The 14,810-nt window shown below is 45.1% G+C and overlaps 2 protein-coding genes across 2 annotated transcripts; one reads left to right on the forward strand and one right to left on the reverse strand.

Moving 5' to 3' along the window:
* The first annotated feature begins 602 nt into the window (after window positions 1-602).
* ZBTB3 (zinc finger and BTB domain containing 3) lies at window positions 603-2,810 on the forward strand. The gene is made up of 2 exons (XM_054570656.1): window positions 603-736; window positions 1,079-2,810. The coding sequence occupies exon 2, from the start codon at window positions 1,128-1,130 to the stop codon at window positions 2,679-2,681; it is 1,554 nt and encodes a 517-aa protein (XP_054426631.1). The 5' UTR covers window positions 603-736; window positions 1,079-1,127; the 3' UTR covers window positions 2,682-2,810.
* Window positions 2,811-7,304: 4,494 nt separating this feature from the next.
* On the reverse strand, window positions 7,305-13,902 carry TTC9C (tetratricopeptide repeat domain 9C). Its single transcript, XM_054570657.1, has 3 exons — window positions 13,315-13,902; window positions 10,024-10,206; window positions 7,305-8,990 (listed from the first exon to the last, which is right to left on the reverse strand). The coding sequence occupies exons 1-3, from the start codon at window positions 13,550-13,552 to the stop codon at window positions 8,896-8,898; spliced, it is 516 nt and encodes a 171-aa protein (XP_054426632.1). The 5' UTR covers window positions 13,553-13,902; the 3' UTR covers window positions 7,305-8,895.
* Between the last annotated feature and the right edge of the window lie 908 nt (window positions 13,903-14,810).

A 14,810-nucleotide genomic window follows, 5' to 3' on the forward strand; every position in this document is an offset into this window, starting at 1 on the left:
GTACGTTGACTACAGAGTTCAGGCTAAGGTCGACGACAGCATTTACGCAGTTGCTAGTTCTTTGACACCACCGTTACTGAGTCACAAGCCGGAACCATCAGGTTGCCGGGAACGACACAGTAACGAACCTTCAAGAGACAATTACAGTTCGAGAGAGACAGAGACCATTGCAGTCCAGAGAGGTGTTGCTACTGCCCCTGGTTAGGGGAGAGCAGGATCTAAAAACCCGGGACTCCTGAGTACCACACCAGCTTGTTGGTTCTCTTTTCCCCGGCCATCCTGCGGCTAACACACACAATACAATAGTCTGCGAAGTGGATGGCCGCGCGCCCGCTGTGAGGTCGTTGCTCTCAGCTCCCTAAAGCTTCAGGTAGATGCAGAAGCTCAGCCAATCCAGAGGACTCTAAAGCAAAGAAGGAGGGACGAAGGAGAAAAGTTTAGGACAGGAACGCCAACCAATCCGGAGCCTAGCTGCCTGAGCGACGGACACCCGCACCCAATTGGAAACGCCGCTCAAAGACGGGGGACGGTTAATGGACAGTGAACCAATCCGTGACAAGAGAAGGCAAACTTGCGCCCGTTGCATCTGAGAAGGTGGGAAGGGGCGGAGTTCGCCCAGTGGCTGCTCGGTGGTGGTGAAGGATCAGCTCTCTCTTCTAGTTTCCACTCTAGGACTTCTTATCCCCTGGAATGCGAGAGAGAGAGGCTCAGGGAGTTCCCGGAGTGGGGCGTAGAGGTACCACCCGGGAAGGCCTGGGGACAAAAGAGATTCCTAGGTGGAGGAGCTGCTGGAAGCCAGCGGATGGGCTTCGAGGAAGCAGAGGCTGCTTAGGGGGCGGGACTTCCGGGGCGGGGTTTTAGTCGATTGGGAGGGGCCTGCTGCTAAGGTTAAGTACGGGGGCGGGGCTAAATAGCGACCACTGGGTGTGACCTAGGAGAAAAGGATAGTAATTTAAGCAAGCATGTTGGGGCCAGGACAGTGTTGCCAGAGGTTTGGGGACGGCCAGTGATAGTTCAGGGCTATCGTTAAGGTTTCTGGGGAGGTTACCTGCCCTAATTCACTGTCCTCTCTTCCCAGGGAACCACTGGTGGGGATCTTTCTAGGGGCTTTCCCTTTGTGGGGTGCTATGGAGTTCCCAGAACACAGCCAGCAGCTGCTGCAGAGCCTCCGAGAACAGCGGTCCCAGGGTTTTCTTTGTGACTGCACCGTGATGGTGGGTAGCACCCAATTCTTGGCCCATCGGGCTGTGCTGGCCTCCTGCAGTCCATTTTTCCAGCTTTTCTACAAAGAGCGGGAGCTGGACAAGAGAGATCTGGTGTGTATCCACAACGAGATTGTCACGGCCCCAGCCTTTGGGCTGCTTCTAGACTTTATGTATGCTGGCCAGCTGGTCCTGAGGGGAGATACCCCTGTGGAAGACGTGCTGGCAGCTGCCAGCTACTTGCACATGAATGATATCGTCAAGGTGTGTAAGCGGCGGCTGCAAGCCCGGGCCCTGGCAGAAGCAGACAGTACCAAGAAGGAGGAGGAAACCAGCTCACAGCCCCCTAGTATGGAGTTTTTGTCCAACACTCCCCGTGGCCCTCAGTCTTCATTGGCATCAGCGGAGACATCAGGCCATTGGGGCAAAGGGGAATGGAAAGGACCTGCAGCTCCTTCACCTCCCGTATGTCCTCCAGATGAGCCACCAGTGCCCGGTGGGGCTGACACTACACAGCCTGGAGTGGAGGTTGACTCCCTGCATCTACGGGCACCTCCTCCACCAGTGGCTGACATCTCCCTTGCCAGCCCCAGTAGCTCCACAGAGACCATTCCTGCAAACTACTTCTCTCCTGGCCTCCCAACAGTTTCGGTGGAGCCACTGGCTCCCCTTGATGTGGGTTCCGAGAGTCTGAGGGTGGTGGAACCAAGGGGCACTGGAGCACCACTGCAAGGCTTCTATCCCCCAGCTTCGGCTGCAGCCCCAGTCCCAGCCCCAGTTCCATCCCAGGCTCCAGCCCCAGCGGAAGCTGAGCTGGTCCAAGTGAAAGTAGAAGCTATTGTGATTTCCGATGAGGAGCCTGATGTGTCAGAGGAACAGCCTCAGGGGCCTGAGGGACTGTTCCCACCTGGAGGGGCAGTGTATGGTGGACAGCACCCCCAGCCAGAGGCTTTTGAGGAGCCAAGGGCAGCAGGATTGGAGGAGGTGGGGCCAAGTGACCACTTTCTGCCCCCAGACCCTCACCTACCCTACCATTTGCTGCCAGGTCCAGGGCAGTATCAGCGAGGATTGGTGACCTCACCCCTGCCTGCACCCCCAGCGCTGCATGAGCCACTTTACCTGCCTTCTGAGTATGAAGCAGCCCCAGGAAGCTTTGGTGTTTTTACTGAGGATGTTCCAACTTGCAAGACATGTGGGAAGACCTTCTCATGCTCTTACACACTACGGCGACACGCCACAGTACACACACGTGAGCGGCCCTATGAGTGCCGTTACTGCCTGCGTAGCTACACACAGTCAGGGGACCTGTACCGCCACATCCGCAAGGCTCACAATGAGGACCTGGCCAAACGCAGCAAACCGGATCCAGAGGCCGGCCCCCTCCTCGGAGTGCAGCCCCTCCCTGGCTCCCCTACAGCAGACAGACAGAATTCTGGTGGAGGGCCACCCAAAGATTTTGTACTTGGCCCCAAAAACTAACATGAGCTGATGCTAGGCCCGGTCTTGCCATCACTGGGGCAGCACAGAAGTTTGGAAGCATCTCATTTCCCCTGCTTGGTGACAGAGTGGATTCTGCCCAGGCTGAAGGTTACTCCCGCCCTTTTCCTTACCCAGCCAATTAGCAGGACATTAAAGGGCAGAGCATCTCAGTCAGCTCCTCTGCAAGGGCACTGGGGATTTTCCTGGGGTGTACTTGCTTCTCACTCTGTGTTCTGGACCATAAAGCTAGCAGTGAAAGTATCTCATTGCACTGGTGTTGGCTGATTTCTTCCACAAACCTGCATGATTCCTGACTCTTTCATATCTCTCCTCTATTTCTTTTAAGATTTTGACATCTGTACTTGGGGTAGGGGTGGTGATCAAGTTGCCTATGAGGAAAGATAGGGAGAGGCAGAAGGCAATGTACACTTTACTTAGGAAAAGTATATAAATTAGAGAATCTTACACAATGATGGTCTATTATTGTAGTGATAGCTCATTGTACTGGGCTGTATTAGGGACTTCATATAAATACTTAATCCTCAACAACTTTAAGAGGTGTTGGCTCCCCTTTTTTTTCCCATTGGCAAGAAAACTTGAAATTCAAAAATCAAAGTTAACTTGTTCAAGGTCACAGAGCTAGTTAAGGGGCAAGCCAGAATTTGAACCATGGCTTGTGACTTAAAACACCACGTTCATTATGCTGGTTTAAACCATTACTGTACATAGTTCACTGAGAACTAGGAGTTGTTTTCTGTCCTTTTGACTGTTTGGCTTTGCGTCCTTACCCCTTTACCTCTGTTTTCCACATAGAAAGACCTTTGGTTGTCTGTGTCAAAAACAGATACTGTACTGATGACTTGAAATGTGAGCCTACATGACATAAATGCACATCGAGGTCTCTCAAATTGGGAAACGGAGAGGCGGAAAGCACTAAGCCTTGTTGGGGGAGGTGGAGGGCTTTTGGTGTGAAAAGATGGGTGCTTGGGAAAACTAAAGCAAGAAGCTCCAGGTGAGAGAATCACACTTAAAAAGTGTGATGACAACCAAGAGAGGCCGAATTGCCGCTCTGCGGTCACACAGATGATTACTGACCACAGAGATGGCAGAGAGGCGGGAGTGCGGGGTGTCGAGGTAGGATGAGGGGAAGAGTTCAGGAGTGAGGGGGGGCCGGCCCAGTCCGGTGAGAAGTGCTGCTGCAGGCGGCCTCGAGGCTCCCTGCAGACCCTCCTCTCTGGCATATGAGGAACTGAGTCCAAAAAAAGCAGGAAGGAAAATTTAGAAAAAGGTGAAAATGAGTATATTTTTTTAAAGCTGTCCTCTCTTTTTTAAAAAAATATTTTATTCATTTACTTTTTAGAGAGAGGGGAAGTGATGGAGAAAGAGAGGGGGAGAAACATCTATCACTTGCCTCTCACACGCCCCCAAGTGGGGGCCTGGCCCACAACCGAGGCGTGTGTCCTGACCAGGAATCTAACTGGTGACCTTTCAGTTCACACGGCACTCAGTCCACTGAGACACACCTGCCAGGGCTCTTTTCTGTTTTTGGATTTGTCTGTCATAATCAGCGCTGTGAATTCTTACTAGCAAGCTATTGTTTTTGAGTTTTACGAAGGAGACAGAGCTGAGTATTGAAGATTTGGCCAAAGAAATCTCCTTATCTGGAGTATGATGGGAAGTAAAAGTTGATGCTTAACATGTTCATGGCCAAAAGAGCCGAGTTCTACACCTTTCACTTTCCTTCTGTTGGAACAACCTTTTGTTTATCTTTCAAAAGGCTTTTTTATTTATACTGATACATTATTGCCTTAACTCTTTAGTGAAACAAAGCAAGATACACATATATACATATAATAAGAGTTATTCTGGCCCTAGCTGGTGTGGCTCAGGGAGTTCAGTGCCAGCCTGCAAACTGAAAGGTCACCAGTTCAGTTCCTGGTCAGGGCACATGCCTGGGTTGTAGGCCAGGTCCCTAGTTGAGGGCCTGCAAGAGGTGACTGATCAATATTTCTGTCACACATTGATGTTTCTCTCCCTGTCTTTTCCCCTCCCTTCCCCTCTCTCTAAAAATAAATAAATTTTTAAAAGATTTTATTTATTTTTAGAGAGGGGAAAAAGGGAGGAATGGAGAGAAACATCAATGTATGGTTGCCTCTTGCACGCCCCCTCCTGGCCCGCAACCCAGGCATGTGCCCTGACTAGGAAATCAAACCAGTGACTCTCTGGCTTGCAGGCCGGCACTCAGTCCACTGAGCCACACCAGCCAGGGCTAAATAAAATCTTTAAAAAACAAAACTATTCTAGATAAGTGGAGCACCATTTCCAAAGTCTTTCCTAGAGTAAATCAAAATGCCTAAAAAGAATCAGTTGCTTTTAAGAGGGTGAATTTTATGGTATGTAATACATACCATGAACACATGGAAAAAAAAGAAATTGGTTGCCTTCAAACGTGGGTTCCTAAAAGAAGACATTATGTGTCCACATGTGTATATAATGTATATAATTTCCCTGGACAGCCTGGAGAGCACCCAACCATAACCATTGTTAGTGTCTCAGCCACCTTTAATACCTAGCTAAGGAGGATCTGCTACTCGGTGATGTTCTCGGGAAGAGTAATCATTTGCTTTCAGTTCCCAGCATAAGATGCATCCTTTTTTTTTTTTTTTAAATTATAGTCAGCACACAGTGTTAGTTTTAGATGTGAGACGCATTCTTCATTAGAGGTGGCAATTGGGAATTTTCAATATATTTAAAGCAGCAGCCAACACAAATAATGTCACAGTTGCCTCACTGTATCTATCTGCTGGATGCTAGGTAAAGTTTATGTCAGTCTGTGGAGGTGTGGTCAAGAGAATTATCTAGAATTTTCATTGCTTTTGATGGTCCCATCCATGGTTTCAAGGAACCACAGGTCAGCTTGTCTAACCTCTAGTCCAACACTGATCCTCCTTTTGGCAGTTGTCATCCCTGTTTGAGAGAACTGGCTGTCCCCAAAGGAATCTGCTACTGTTGGAGAGCTCTAATCGTTGGACAATACTTCCTTCTACTGAGCCCAAAATCAGCCTCCTTCCATGGGAGAGGACAGGCCAGGCTGCAGCCTATGAAGAGTTCCACACAGAGGAGTTACTTGCTTTTGAGCTATATGCTGACTTTGTTTTCAGACTGCCACTCTTTTCCAGCATTAAAGACTTATTTCTAGTTTAGGACTTCATTTCTTTTCCTAATTGGCTATTTTGTAAGTGTGCCTTCACTTAGCGCTAATGCCTTTTCAATCGCCAGGCATTGGGCCAAGCTCAGCTTACAAAGTTCACCAATTCAGCCCATTTCCTGTTGGATTTTGATTTTGATTTTTCTGAAGCTGATGTTTACAAAGATGGTTTACTTGTTTTTCTTGTAAAATATATTTTATTTATGGCAAATGATATGATGTACTCTGAAGTCACCTCAGTTTATTAGTAAGCAACTTTAGTATGCATTTCTGTAAGAACTCATGGGGAGAGGGGGAGACCAAATACATTATCATACCCAGAAAAATTGACAATAATTCTTGTTCAAATTTCCCTGTCTCATAATCTTCTATTTTTAATCCTCACCTGAGGATATATTTGTAGATTTTAGAGAGAGAGGAGAAGACAGACACCAATGTGAGAGAGAAATGTCAATCAGTTGCCTCCCAAATGCACCCTGACCTAGGACTGAACCTGAAACCTAGGTATGTGCTCTGACCAGGAATCGAACCTACAACCCTTTGGTGTATGGGAAGATGCTGCAACCAACTGAACCACCTAGCCAAGGATACCTTATAAGCTTTTGCTTTTTCTAATCAGAATCCTAATTCCAAGGTGTTTAGGGACACTGTGCCAAGAACTGGGAAGAGACATATATAGATAGTTTTTTTTCACCTATTACTTCAGTCTCATAAGCTTTTAGTTGTTTTTTTCAAATCAGAATCCAAAGTAGAGTCACGTTTATTTGGCTGACATCTCTTAAGCCTCTTTTACTCCATAGGTTCCCCTCTCTTTTTCTTTGCGATCTACTCATTGAAGAAATTGAGTTACTCATCGTAAGGTTTCAGAGTCTGGAGTTTGCTATTTACATCCCCATGGTATCATCTAACATACTCCTGTGTCCAAAGGGTCCTTTAAAAATACATTATTTAAACGCCATTTAAACAGTAGTATAGGAAGTATGTGGTTTTGGCAAAATTGTAAAGGGGGTGAGTCTGAGTTCAGAAAACACCGTCCTAAACTGTCTCCTATGTGCCATAAACCTTCACATCTGCCATGAATGCCTTCTCTTCACTCAAACCCTGAAATCCTGTGTGGAAACCTTTAAGGACAGGTAAGGTGAGCAGCCTCCTGCTCCACAAACTCCTCAGTACGGAGATTTTGGTACCCTTTGGATGATGCCTTCAGGTTGTGGGCTTGCCAGACCTTCAGACCCAAGCAGACTGCCTACCGTTGTCCGGTTTCCTGTTCGTTAATGTCTCCATTAGGAGCTGGCCTTGGAAATAAAGCTGGGAATGTGAGTCTGGCCACTGGGTCTCTTAGCCGCGCTAATAAAAGGATGAGTACAATAAATTTCTAAAATTCATTTTTAAATATCAGTTTTATTTTTTCCTCATTGATGCAGAAGATAGCTCACTATAACATTAAGTCTTGGGGGGAAAAATAACCACACACACACAAAATCAGAAAGCAAAACAAGCCCAAAACAAACCAAAAATGCAATGGTGACAAAATTTTGTCAACAATCTAGACTTAGAAACTTAAGAGACTTGGAAGAAGAATAAAATATTCTACTTTTGTTAGTTCTATCCTTGCACTTCATTAAGATTATTAGAAAAACCTTCTGTTGTACGCTGATGGTTGCCTTATTTAAGGGTATGGGGACACATAAAGAGGAGCCTAGTTCATTGGGAGACAAGGCGTTACTGATAAAGGGAGCAGAACTTGAACATTTGGCAAGACAAAGGTTTTTCTTTCTGAAATCTGCCTGCGGTTACATGATGGCTAACAACACACGCTTATCGTTATCACCTCCACTCATAAAGGCAGAGGCAGTGCCATACGGTGTCGTCTACTCCATAGGACTCACACATTGCAGACAGTGTTCCTAGCAAGTGAGCAGAATGGCAGGGGAGCGCCCGCGGTTGGAGCCCCCTGCTGAGCCCTGACTGCCTCAGGTCGGCAGCCTGAACTCAGGCCCAACACAGCTTCCAGGAAGTTTTAAAGAGGGCTTAAAAGGCACTAAGAAAGGAGAACCTTTCCTCACTGTTTTCCTCCTCTGTAAAAGAACCGTGCTCTGGGAAAATACAAGGTGACAGGCAAAGAACGGATTTATGTTTTCATTCTGCTTTTTTATGGTATTGTTCCTAGAAGACTTAGCAATCTGTCTTTCTAAGTGCTTTAGAGAGACAAGTGTACTATAGCTATGCACTTATTAAAAATTAAAATGTTTATTTGGGTGTTTTTGTAGCATGACGGCTGAAGGGTTAGCAAATACTTAAACACTTGACTCCAGAGATCTTTAAATAGAAGAGTTTAACGAAAAATTAAGTCTACTATATCAATGAGCTGAATATAAACAACAGCAACAACTAGAAATTACCAAGAGAAACAACAGGAACCAGATACTTTTGTAGAGGGGGAAAAACTCTGAATGTGTGTGGAATATTAAGAAGAATAAGGAATTACTTTCCTCAAACATAGTTAATTTCCAATCTTTCATTTTAAGACATACGGGCCCAAGTTATAATTGTCTAGTTTCACAAAAGATATATATCGCCCAGTTATGGCCTGTGTAACTCTGGCTTCGCACATCTGAGGAAACGAGAGGAAGAAACTCCTTTCTATCATCATTTCCTCCTCTGCTAGTCCTCTCTGTGCATGAATATATCCAACAATATTAATCATTGAAGTCTGTGCCAAGGATGTCGTTAATTCCACCCATCACTGATGAATGTTTTCTGGTTGTTACTTCTCAGGGCAAATGTCCCCAGGAATACCATGTATTTAAAGCTATACAAATATATAGACAAACTAAAAAAGGCAGACTGTGTAAGCAGTTAAGAGTTTGTGCACAACTAGAAACTAGACAGAAATCCACCTGGGTCGGAGGTATGGGGTTAATTTCTCTTGTGAGGCTCAGGTTTCACTTGATGGGTCTTTAATGGTTCACCTAAGTTCAAGTGAAGAAGCACCATTCTTCTCTCTTAACCAAACATGCCCATGTAGAGCTGCTTCTCTTTTCGGTGGTAGCTATTGAGTTCTGACTGTGTTAGCTGGAGGTACCGCCGGACGTTGGCATCTTAGAAGAGGGCGAAGGAGGTAATTAGAAAGAGTTAGAGCATGATCTCACCTGAGGGCAGGAGAAGGTTGTTAACATGCTTCCATTTTTTGTTTTTGTTTTTTAATCATTCTAAGATCTGAATACATCACAACTCTTCCATGCAATAGTCAATCTCATTACTACCACTTTGGACTTTGGAAAAATCTCTGTACAGGTCTGGGCTGGTTGCTAATTTTGTGATGAAAGGAGTTTAAAGAAATAGTTTTTGCCACAGCAGAGCTGCTAAGAGACTATTCCTGGGGGGCAGTCAGTCTACGTACTTGAAGGTAAGCAAGGAGGACAAGTGGCTCGTATTTTATATCTTTATTAAATCATAGTGGCTTTCTCACTTAGTGAGATTTTACTCTGTTATAAATGTGTGGGGACCCTCTACTTCTAGAATCTAAGCCAGAAAGCAAAAAGGGAGACAATTGTCAGTGCTGAGGCATCTCACAGCAATGAGCCATCCCTATCCATGCCGACCTGCTTCACAATATCCTTTTTGCCTTGGAAACAAAGTACCAAGCCTCCGATTCTCTCCCGGTGGGCCTTTTTCTAGGTCCTATCTGGGGTTAGCTGAGATAAGGAATAAATTGATTAAGCAAGAGCCAGACCCCAGCTGGAGAGCTGGCAGAAACGAGGATTATCAAGCGTATTCATTGGATCCTGTTTCAGTTTCCATCTAGGAACTGAAACTTGAAACACAATGCTTTAAAATCTCTTTCACTGTAGGGGGAATGGGGAGGTTATACATGTGTGCCTGTTTGAGCATAAAGATTTCCAGAAGGTATACAAGATTGCTTTCCTGTGGAGACAAGAACATAAGAGTAGAAGTCCTGTTCACTGTATAGTTTTATACCTTTTAAATCTTGAACCATGTGAATGCATTATTACTTATTCAAAAAATTCAATAAATTGACAAAGTAAAATAAAACAAAATCACCTTCCACAGTCACCCCCTGAACAGGACAGTTTCCTTTGTCCTTCCCACTTCAATCCCTCTCTCTCTCACCTTTTGGCTGCCTATTGACAGCAGCCAGGAGGTACTGCCGAGCTTGGTCATAGTCCTGCAGGTGGAAAAAGGCCACTCCGGCCCGATACAAGGCCTTGGCATTATCAGGTTGTCGTTCCAGGACTTTCTGACTGTACTCTTTCACTCGTTCGTAGTTTACTGGCTCCATCTGAAGGAGACAGGCTAACAGGGCCAAATGAAAGGAAGAGAGAAGAGGGAGGAGGCCTTATTACACTAAATCTCACTGGGCAACTCAAGGCAGCACCAAACATAGAACGAGATCAACCACATTCATGTATCCAACAAATAAATGTGTCTGCCCCGTACCAGACCTCCTTCTAAGCATGGGACGCAGCGGTGAATAAAAGCTTTACATACCTTCAATCCGCTTCAATATCTACCAAATGCCTACTGTGCACCTAATGTTGGGTTAGGCCCAGCTATGAAACTGATAATATATTTTAAAATTTATTTAAACCTCTTCTTGCTTGGGTCTCTTCTACCCAAGGCTCAGTCTTGACTCTTCCACTTCACCACAATTCTTGTACTGCAATACGGCTTTGTTAACAACTGTGGTTGCCGTTAATTATGAGGCAAAAAAAAAAAAAAAAAAAAAAAAAAATTATGTGAGGCAATAGCAAGCACTGTGCTATATGCTTGTTTAATTTTTCCATCCACTCTATGAAATCATATGTGTTACTACCTCCATTTAGGGGATGGGTGAAGAAATCAAGGCTCAGAGAAGTAAAGTAACTTGTCCGAGATCACACAGCTTCTAGATGGAATGAGTAAGAAATTCGAAACAAGGACTCTGACTCCAAAAGCATTATCATTCTCAATGATATATTTCTTCACTAATCCCTTGGATGATTTCATGGCACCTCAACATGCAAATATGATATAAGCAGATTTTTAAAACCACTCCTAATAATTTCTGTGGCCTCCACCTGGACAATTAGAATGCTTTAATATACTTCCAAAGGAGGCCGTGATCAGGTTCATCTTCTGCTTTGTTATAATTAAGAAGGGAAATGTTTCCCTATTTCATAACTGTGGGAATTAAACATGGCATTATAACAATATGGTGCTGAGAAGAACTGAGAATCAGGGCTGATGAGACCATTAAAGGGCTAACGTTTGCATCCCTTTTACAATATCACCACCACGTGGTCATATGATGTATACTTAGATAGTCCCCCAGATTAGTGATCAACTAATCCATTACTATAGCTTCATCCATTCATTTGACAACTAGTTATGGAGAACTGACCATGTGCGAGGCAGGGCTGGGAATGGGAGGTAAGAGGACCAAGGCAGCCATCTTGATGAGTAAATAGAGTTTGCATCCTGGTCCCCAAGCAGTAGGAGTAGACAATAAACAAATAAATGAATTATTTAAACTGCTTTGAGAAAAACAGAACAGCCTAAGATGGAGTGAATGAAGCCAGAGTGCAGCTTGGGTACTTAAGATCTCTCTAAGAAAGTGACTTTTGAGCCAAGATCTGAATGACAGAACTTTCTAACCTCAAAGATGAGATCCTACAGAGCAGGAAGGTAGAAATATAGTTTAAGAATTCAGTGTATGGAGGAGCCAGATCATGCCCAGCCCTGCGGGTAAGGATCAGAGTTTGGATTTTTTTTCCCCTAAGTGCAATGAGATGCCATTGGAGGACTTTAAGCAGTGAAATGATCTGGCTCCCTTCTCTACAAAAATGGGGATAATCATAAAAACCTTGTAGGATTTTTGTGTAATGAGAGATATTGTAAATACGGTGCTCAACATGTTATAGGCAGTCAACAAGTGAAAACTGTTAATTCAGTGGAGCACCCACCAAGCACCCGCAAGCAGAGACTTTACAGATGGCTGAGCCACAGTCTCTGCCCTCAAGTCCACCTGGAGAGCCAAGACGCCTACCCACCTCTCCAACATCTCATTTCCTTAATTTCTGGTCCTTTTCTCTAATGGGACCTCAAAATACAAATCTGTTCAGGAGGAAATGTTGAGGCCTATCTTTTGCCTTTTTATAACTAAAAAGGGAAATGTGCAGTATTCTGCAATAAGAACTTAAGTTTTAGAGTTAAGAATTACCTGGATTTAATTTTGGCTCCACCACTTACTAGCTGTTGGACTGTTTCCTTAAATTTACCCCAAAGGGTTGCTGTGACACTTAAACAGGTTAATGTGTGTAAAGGGCTTAAACAGCACCTGCCTCGGGCATTTCGTACATGACACCTCAATGAGCCGTCCCTGACCGCTCTTTACAAGTGGACACTCCCTTGTCTGTGGTGCTCACTATCCCCATTTTCCACTTCATTGCTTTTCCACAGTACTTACCATTTTCAAAATATTATATATGCTACTTTTTTTTGTTAGTTATCCATCTCCTTTCCTTGACATGTTCCATGAGAAAAAGGAAACCTCAGCACCCAATAAATAACTGTTGAATTTAAACATTAGCTACTGTAACTACTATTTTTATTACCTGAGTCTAAGAGTAGCGCTGGACACACACCGTAAAAACGCTACATTTTCAACAAACTATAGCTGATGACTACTGCAGTAAAAAAAAAAATTTTTTTTAAAGAACCATTACAGTGTGTAGAAACTACTAATAATTTCAATGGCCTTGGCTGTTAGAATGTTTCAATATACTTCAAAATAATTTAATTAGTTCCATGATTAGATTGCTTGTCATAGAATAGACCTAAGAAGTCTCCCTTCTTTTAGCAGATTCATTCTAGTAATAATAACTCTTGACATCTATCTCTTTACCAGGGCCATCTAGAAATGGCAGATAACTAGTTGTCCATGTTACCATCCAGCTAATTTATAGGTAGGCAGTAAGTAAGAAAAGGCTATCCAAAGCATCTAATATGGATGATTTACACCAGCTGAAGCAAGCGCCTTCTTTCCTGTGTATTAAATATTTTATTTTAAAGTGCCCTCAATATAAACTTAGTGTTTTCTCCACTGGGTGCAAAATTCCCTAAACTATCAGCATCACCTGGGAGTCTGATAGAAAATGCAAATAAATGGTAGGCACCACCTCAGAGCTATTAAATTGGAATCTGGGGGTGGGGCTCAGGAGTTGTTTAACAAACTCTCCAGGAGAAGTTTGAGACCTACGTTCTACAGAAACTCAATTAGAGCCCTGTAAATTAGAAATACATTTCAATTCATGGCAGAATAACTGGATGACAGCAGAAAAGTCCGTCAGTGTTTTTCCCAATGTTCACAGGTTTTCGTGTACCTGCCTGGATACTCTACCCACCCTTCCTCCCTGTTCTTACCAGCTAGATTGTTGTAGCAGTCTGTCTGGGTGGTGTGCAGTATGTTTTCTTGTTCAGGTGTGAGAGCCGGGCCCTGAGGTCCTAGATTAGGTATCGGGGAGGGCAGACTTGGATCCAGACCCCGCAGCTGAAGCAGAGCTCGATGGTACCTACTCACAGCATCTCGGTACTTCCCTTCCCGGTAACGCTGGTTCCCTTTCTCCTTGTACAGCTGAGCCTCCTGCAGGCGCTTCTCCATAATTCTGCCGCCCAGTGCTCTTGTGGAATTGGGAAGTGAAAGAGCAACTGAAGCTCTGAGGGTGGGAGGAAAATTACTTATTTTGGTAGCCGACCTAAGGCCGGCAATTACCCTTTTTCAGGAGGCCCTCCAGGGAATGAGCTTTGCTTGTTTCTACTACAGCCCCTTCCTTTCCTCTCTGCAGAATTTTTCAACTTCCAGTGGTGCAAGAAACTAATCAGTGAGAGGGTGTGGGAATGGGAAAGCCAGAGATTAAGTGAATTTCTAAAGAGGCGATTCTGGAGTGAGGAGAACCCGAAGAAGCAAAGGTCGCAGTAAGGAATTGAGGCAGGCGTGTGAACGCCGGCAGAATTTGCTTCCTCCTTTCTTTTAGACACACCTCCCTGACCTGGAAGTGGAAGGAAGTAGGCGGGGATGACTGTTAAGAGAAGTTTATAGGGCTTGCCTCCATCCCAGCTCTTTATTCGCACGTATGCAAGTAGCATTCGTTGATGTCTGTGCCAGGAGCTGGGAAACCGAGGTGAATGCGGTCCGTGCCCAAAGGCCTTGATTGGCCCAGTCGCAGTGCAGCTCAGCTGCAAACTCTCCGAGCCCCGCGGCCAACCCTCTGCAAATGCCCAAGCCCGGAAGTATCCCCCTGGGTTTTGGATTACGAATGGGAGAATCCAGAGGACAGGGTCTGGCCTTTTGACAGTTTGTTGTCTAAATGGTCGCGCGCATTGCACCATGCCGCCCAATCAGAAGCGGCCCCAGAAAAGGGATCCCGCAGAAACGACCCAGGCTTTCCAACCTCCCCTGCGGAACAACATGGGGGGGAAAAAAAATCCCCTGACAATTTCGCCAATTGGAAAAATCCGGATGATCACGGGTGACCAATCACAATTGCAGATGACAATTCAAGTTGGCCAATGATTTCGCTAAAAGGCGAGGTCCGAATATCTGTTGCTAGGTAGAAGTTGAGGCGTTGTGGGGGCGGGGCAAGGGGTTACTGTATTCCTTGGTTTTGGAGAGCCCTTTGGTTTACTAACAAGAAACGTAATTACTAGGCCTTCACATTGCAACAGCTTCCCTTCCGGCTTTTTAAAAAAACTCTCAATAAGTTGCTGCATGCATAGAGAGTAGAAAGAGACTAGTGAGCAAGTCCCAAGACTAAAGTACGATCGGAAGTCAGAAGGGAGTGATGGTGGCGACCGGGTGGGAGGGGCTGCGGGAGCCCGGGCTGCTGCGCAACCCCGGCTGAAGTACGGAAAGAAGGGCG

Source organism: Pteronotus mesoamericanus, unplaced genomic scaffold, assembly GCF_021234165.1.
Source record: "Pteronotus mesoamericanus isolate MK-2021 breed Mesoamerican mustached bat unplaced genomic scaffold, CSHL_Meso_final contig_214, whole genome shotgun sequence".
NCBI classification, from domain to species: domain Eukaryota; kingdom Metazoa; phylum Chordata; class Mammalia; order Chiroptera; family Mormoopidae; genus Pteronotus; species Pteronotus mesoamericanus.

Excerpts from the sequence above, each read along its gene's own strand:
- ZBTB3 (XM_054570656.1), top strand. The coding sequence starts at position 1,128 with ATGGAGTTCCCAGAACACAGCCAGCAGCTGCTGCAGAGCCTCCGAGAA.
- TTC9C (XM_054570657.1), bottom strand. The coding sequence starts at position 13,552 with ATGGAGAAGCGCCTGCAGGAGGCTCAGCTGTACAAGGAGAAAGGGAAC. Across the intron at positions 10,207-13,314 it reads CTGCTACAACAATCTAGCTG|CCTGTCTCCTTCAGATGGAG; the intron begins GTAAGAACAGGG and ends TGGCCCTGTTAG. Across the intron at positions 8,991-10,023 it reads TGTCAATAGGCAGCCAAAAG|ATGCCAACGTCCGGCGGTAC; the intron begins GTGAGAGAGAGA and ends CCCTCTTCTAAG.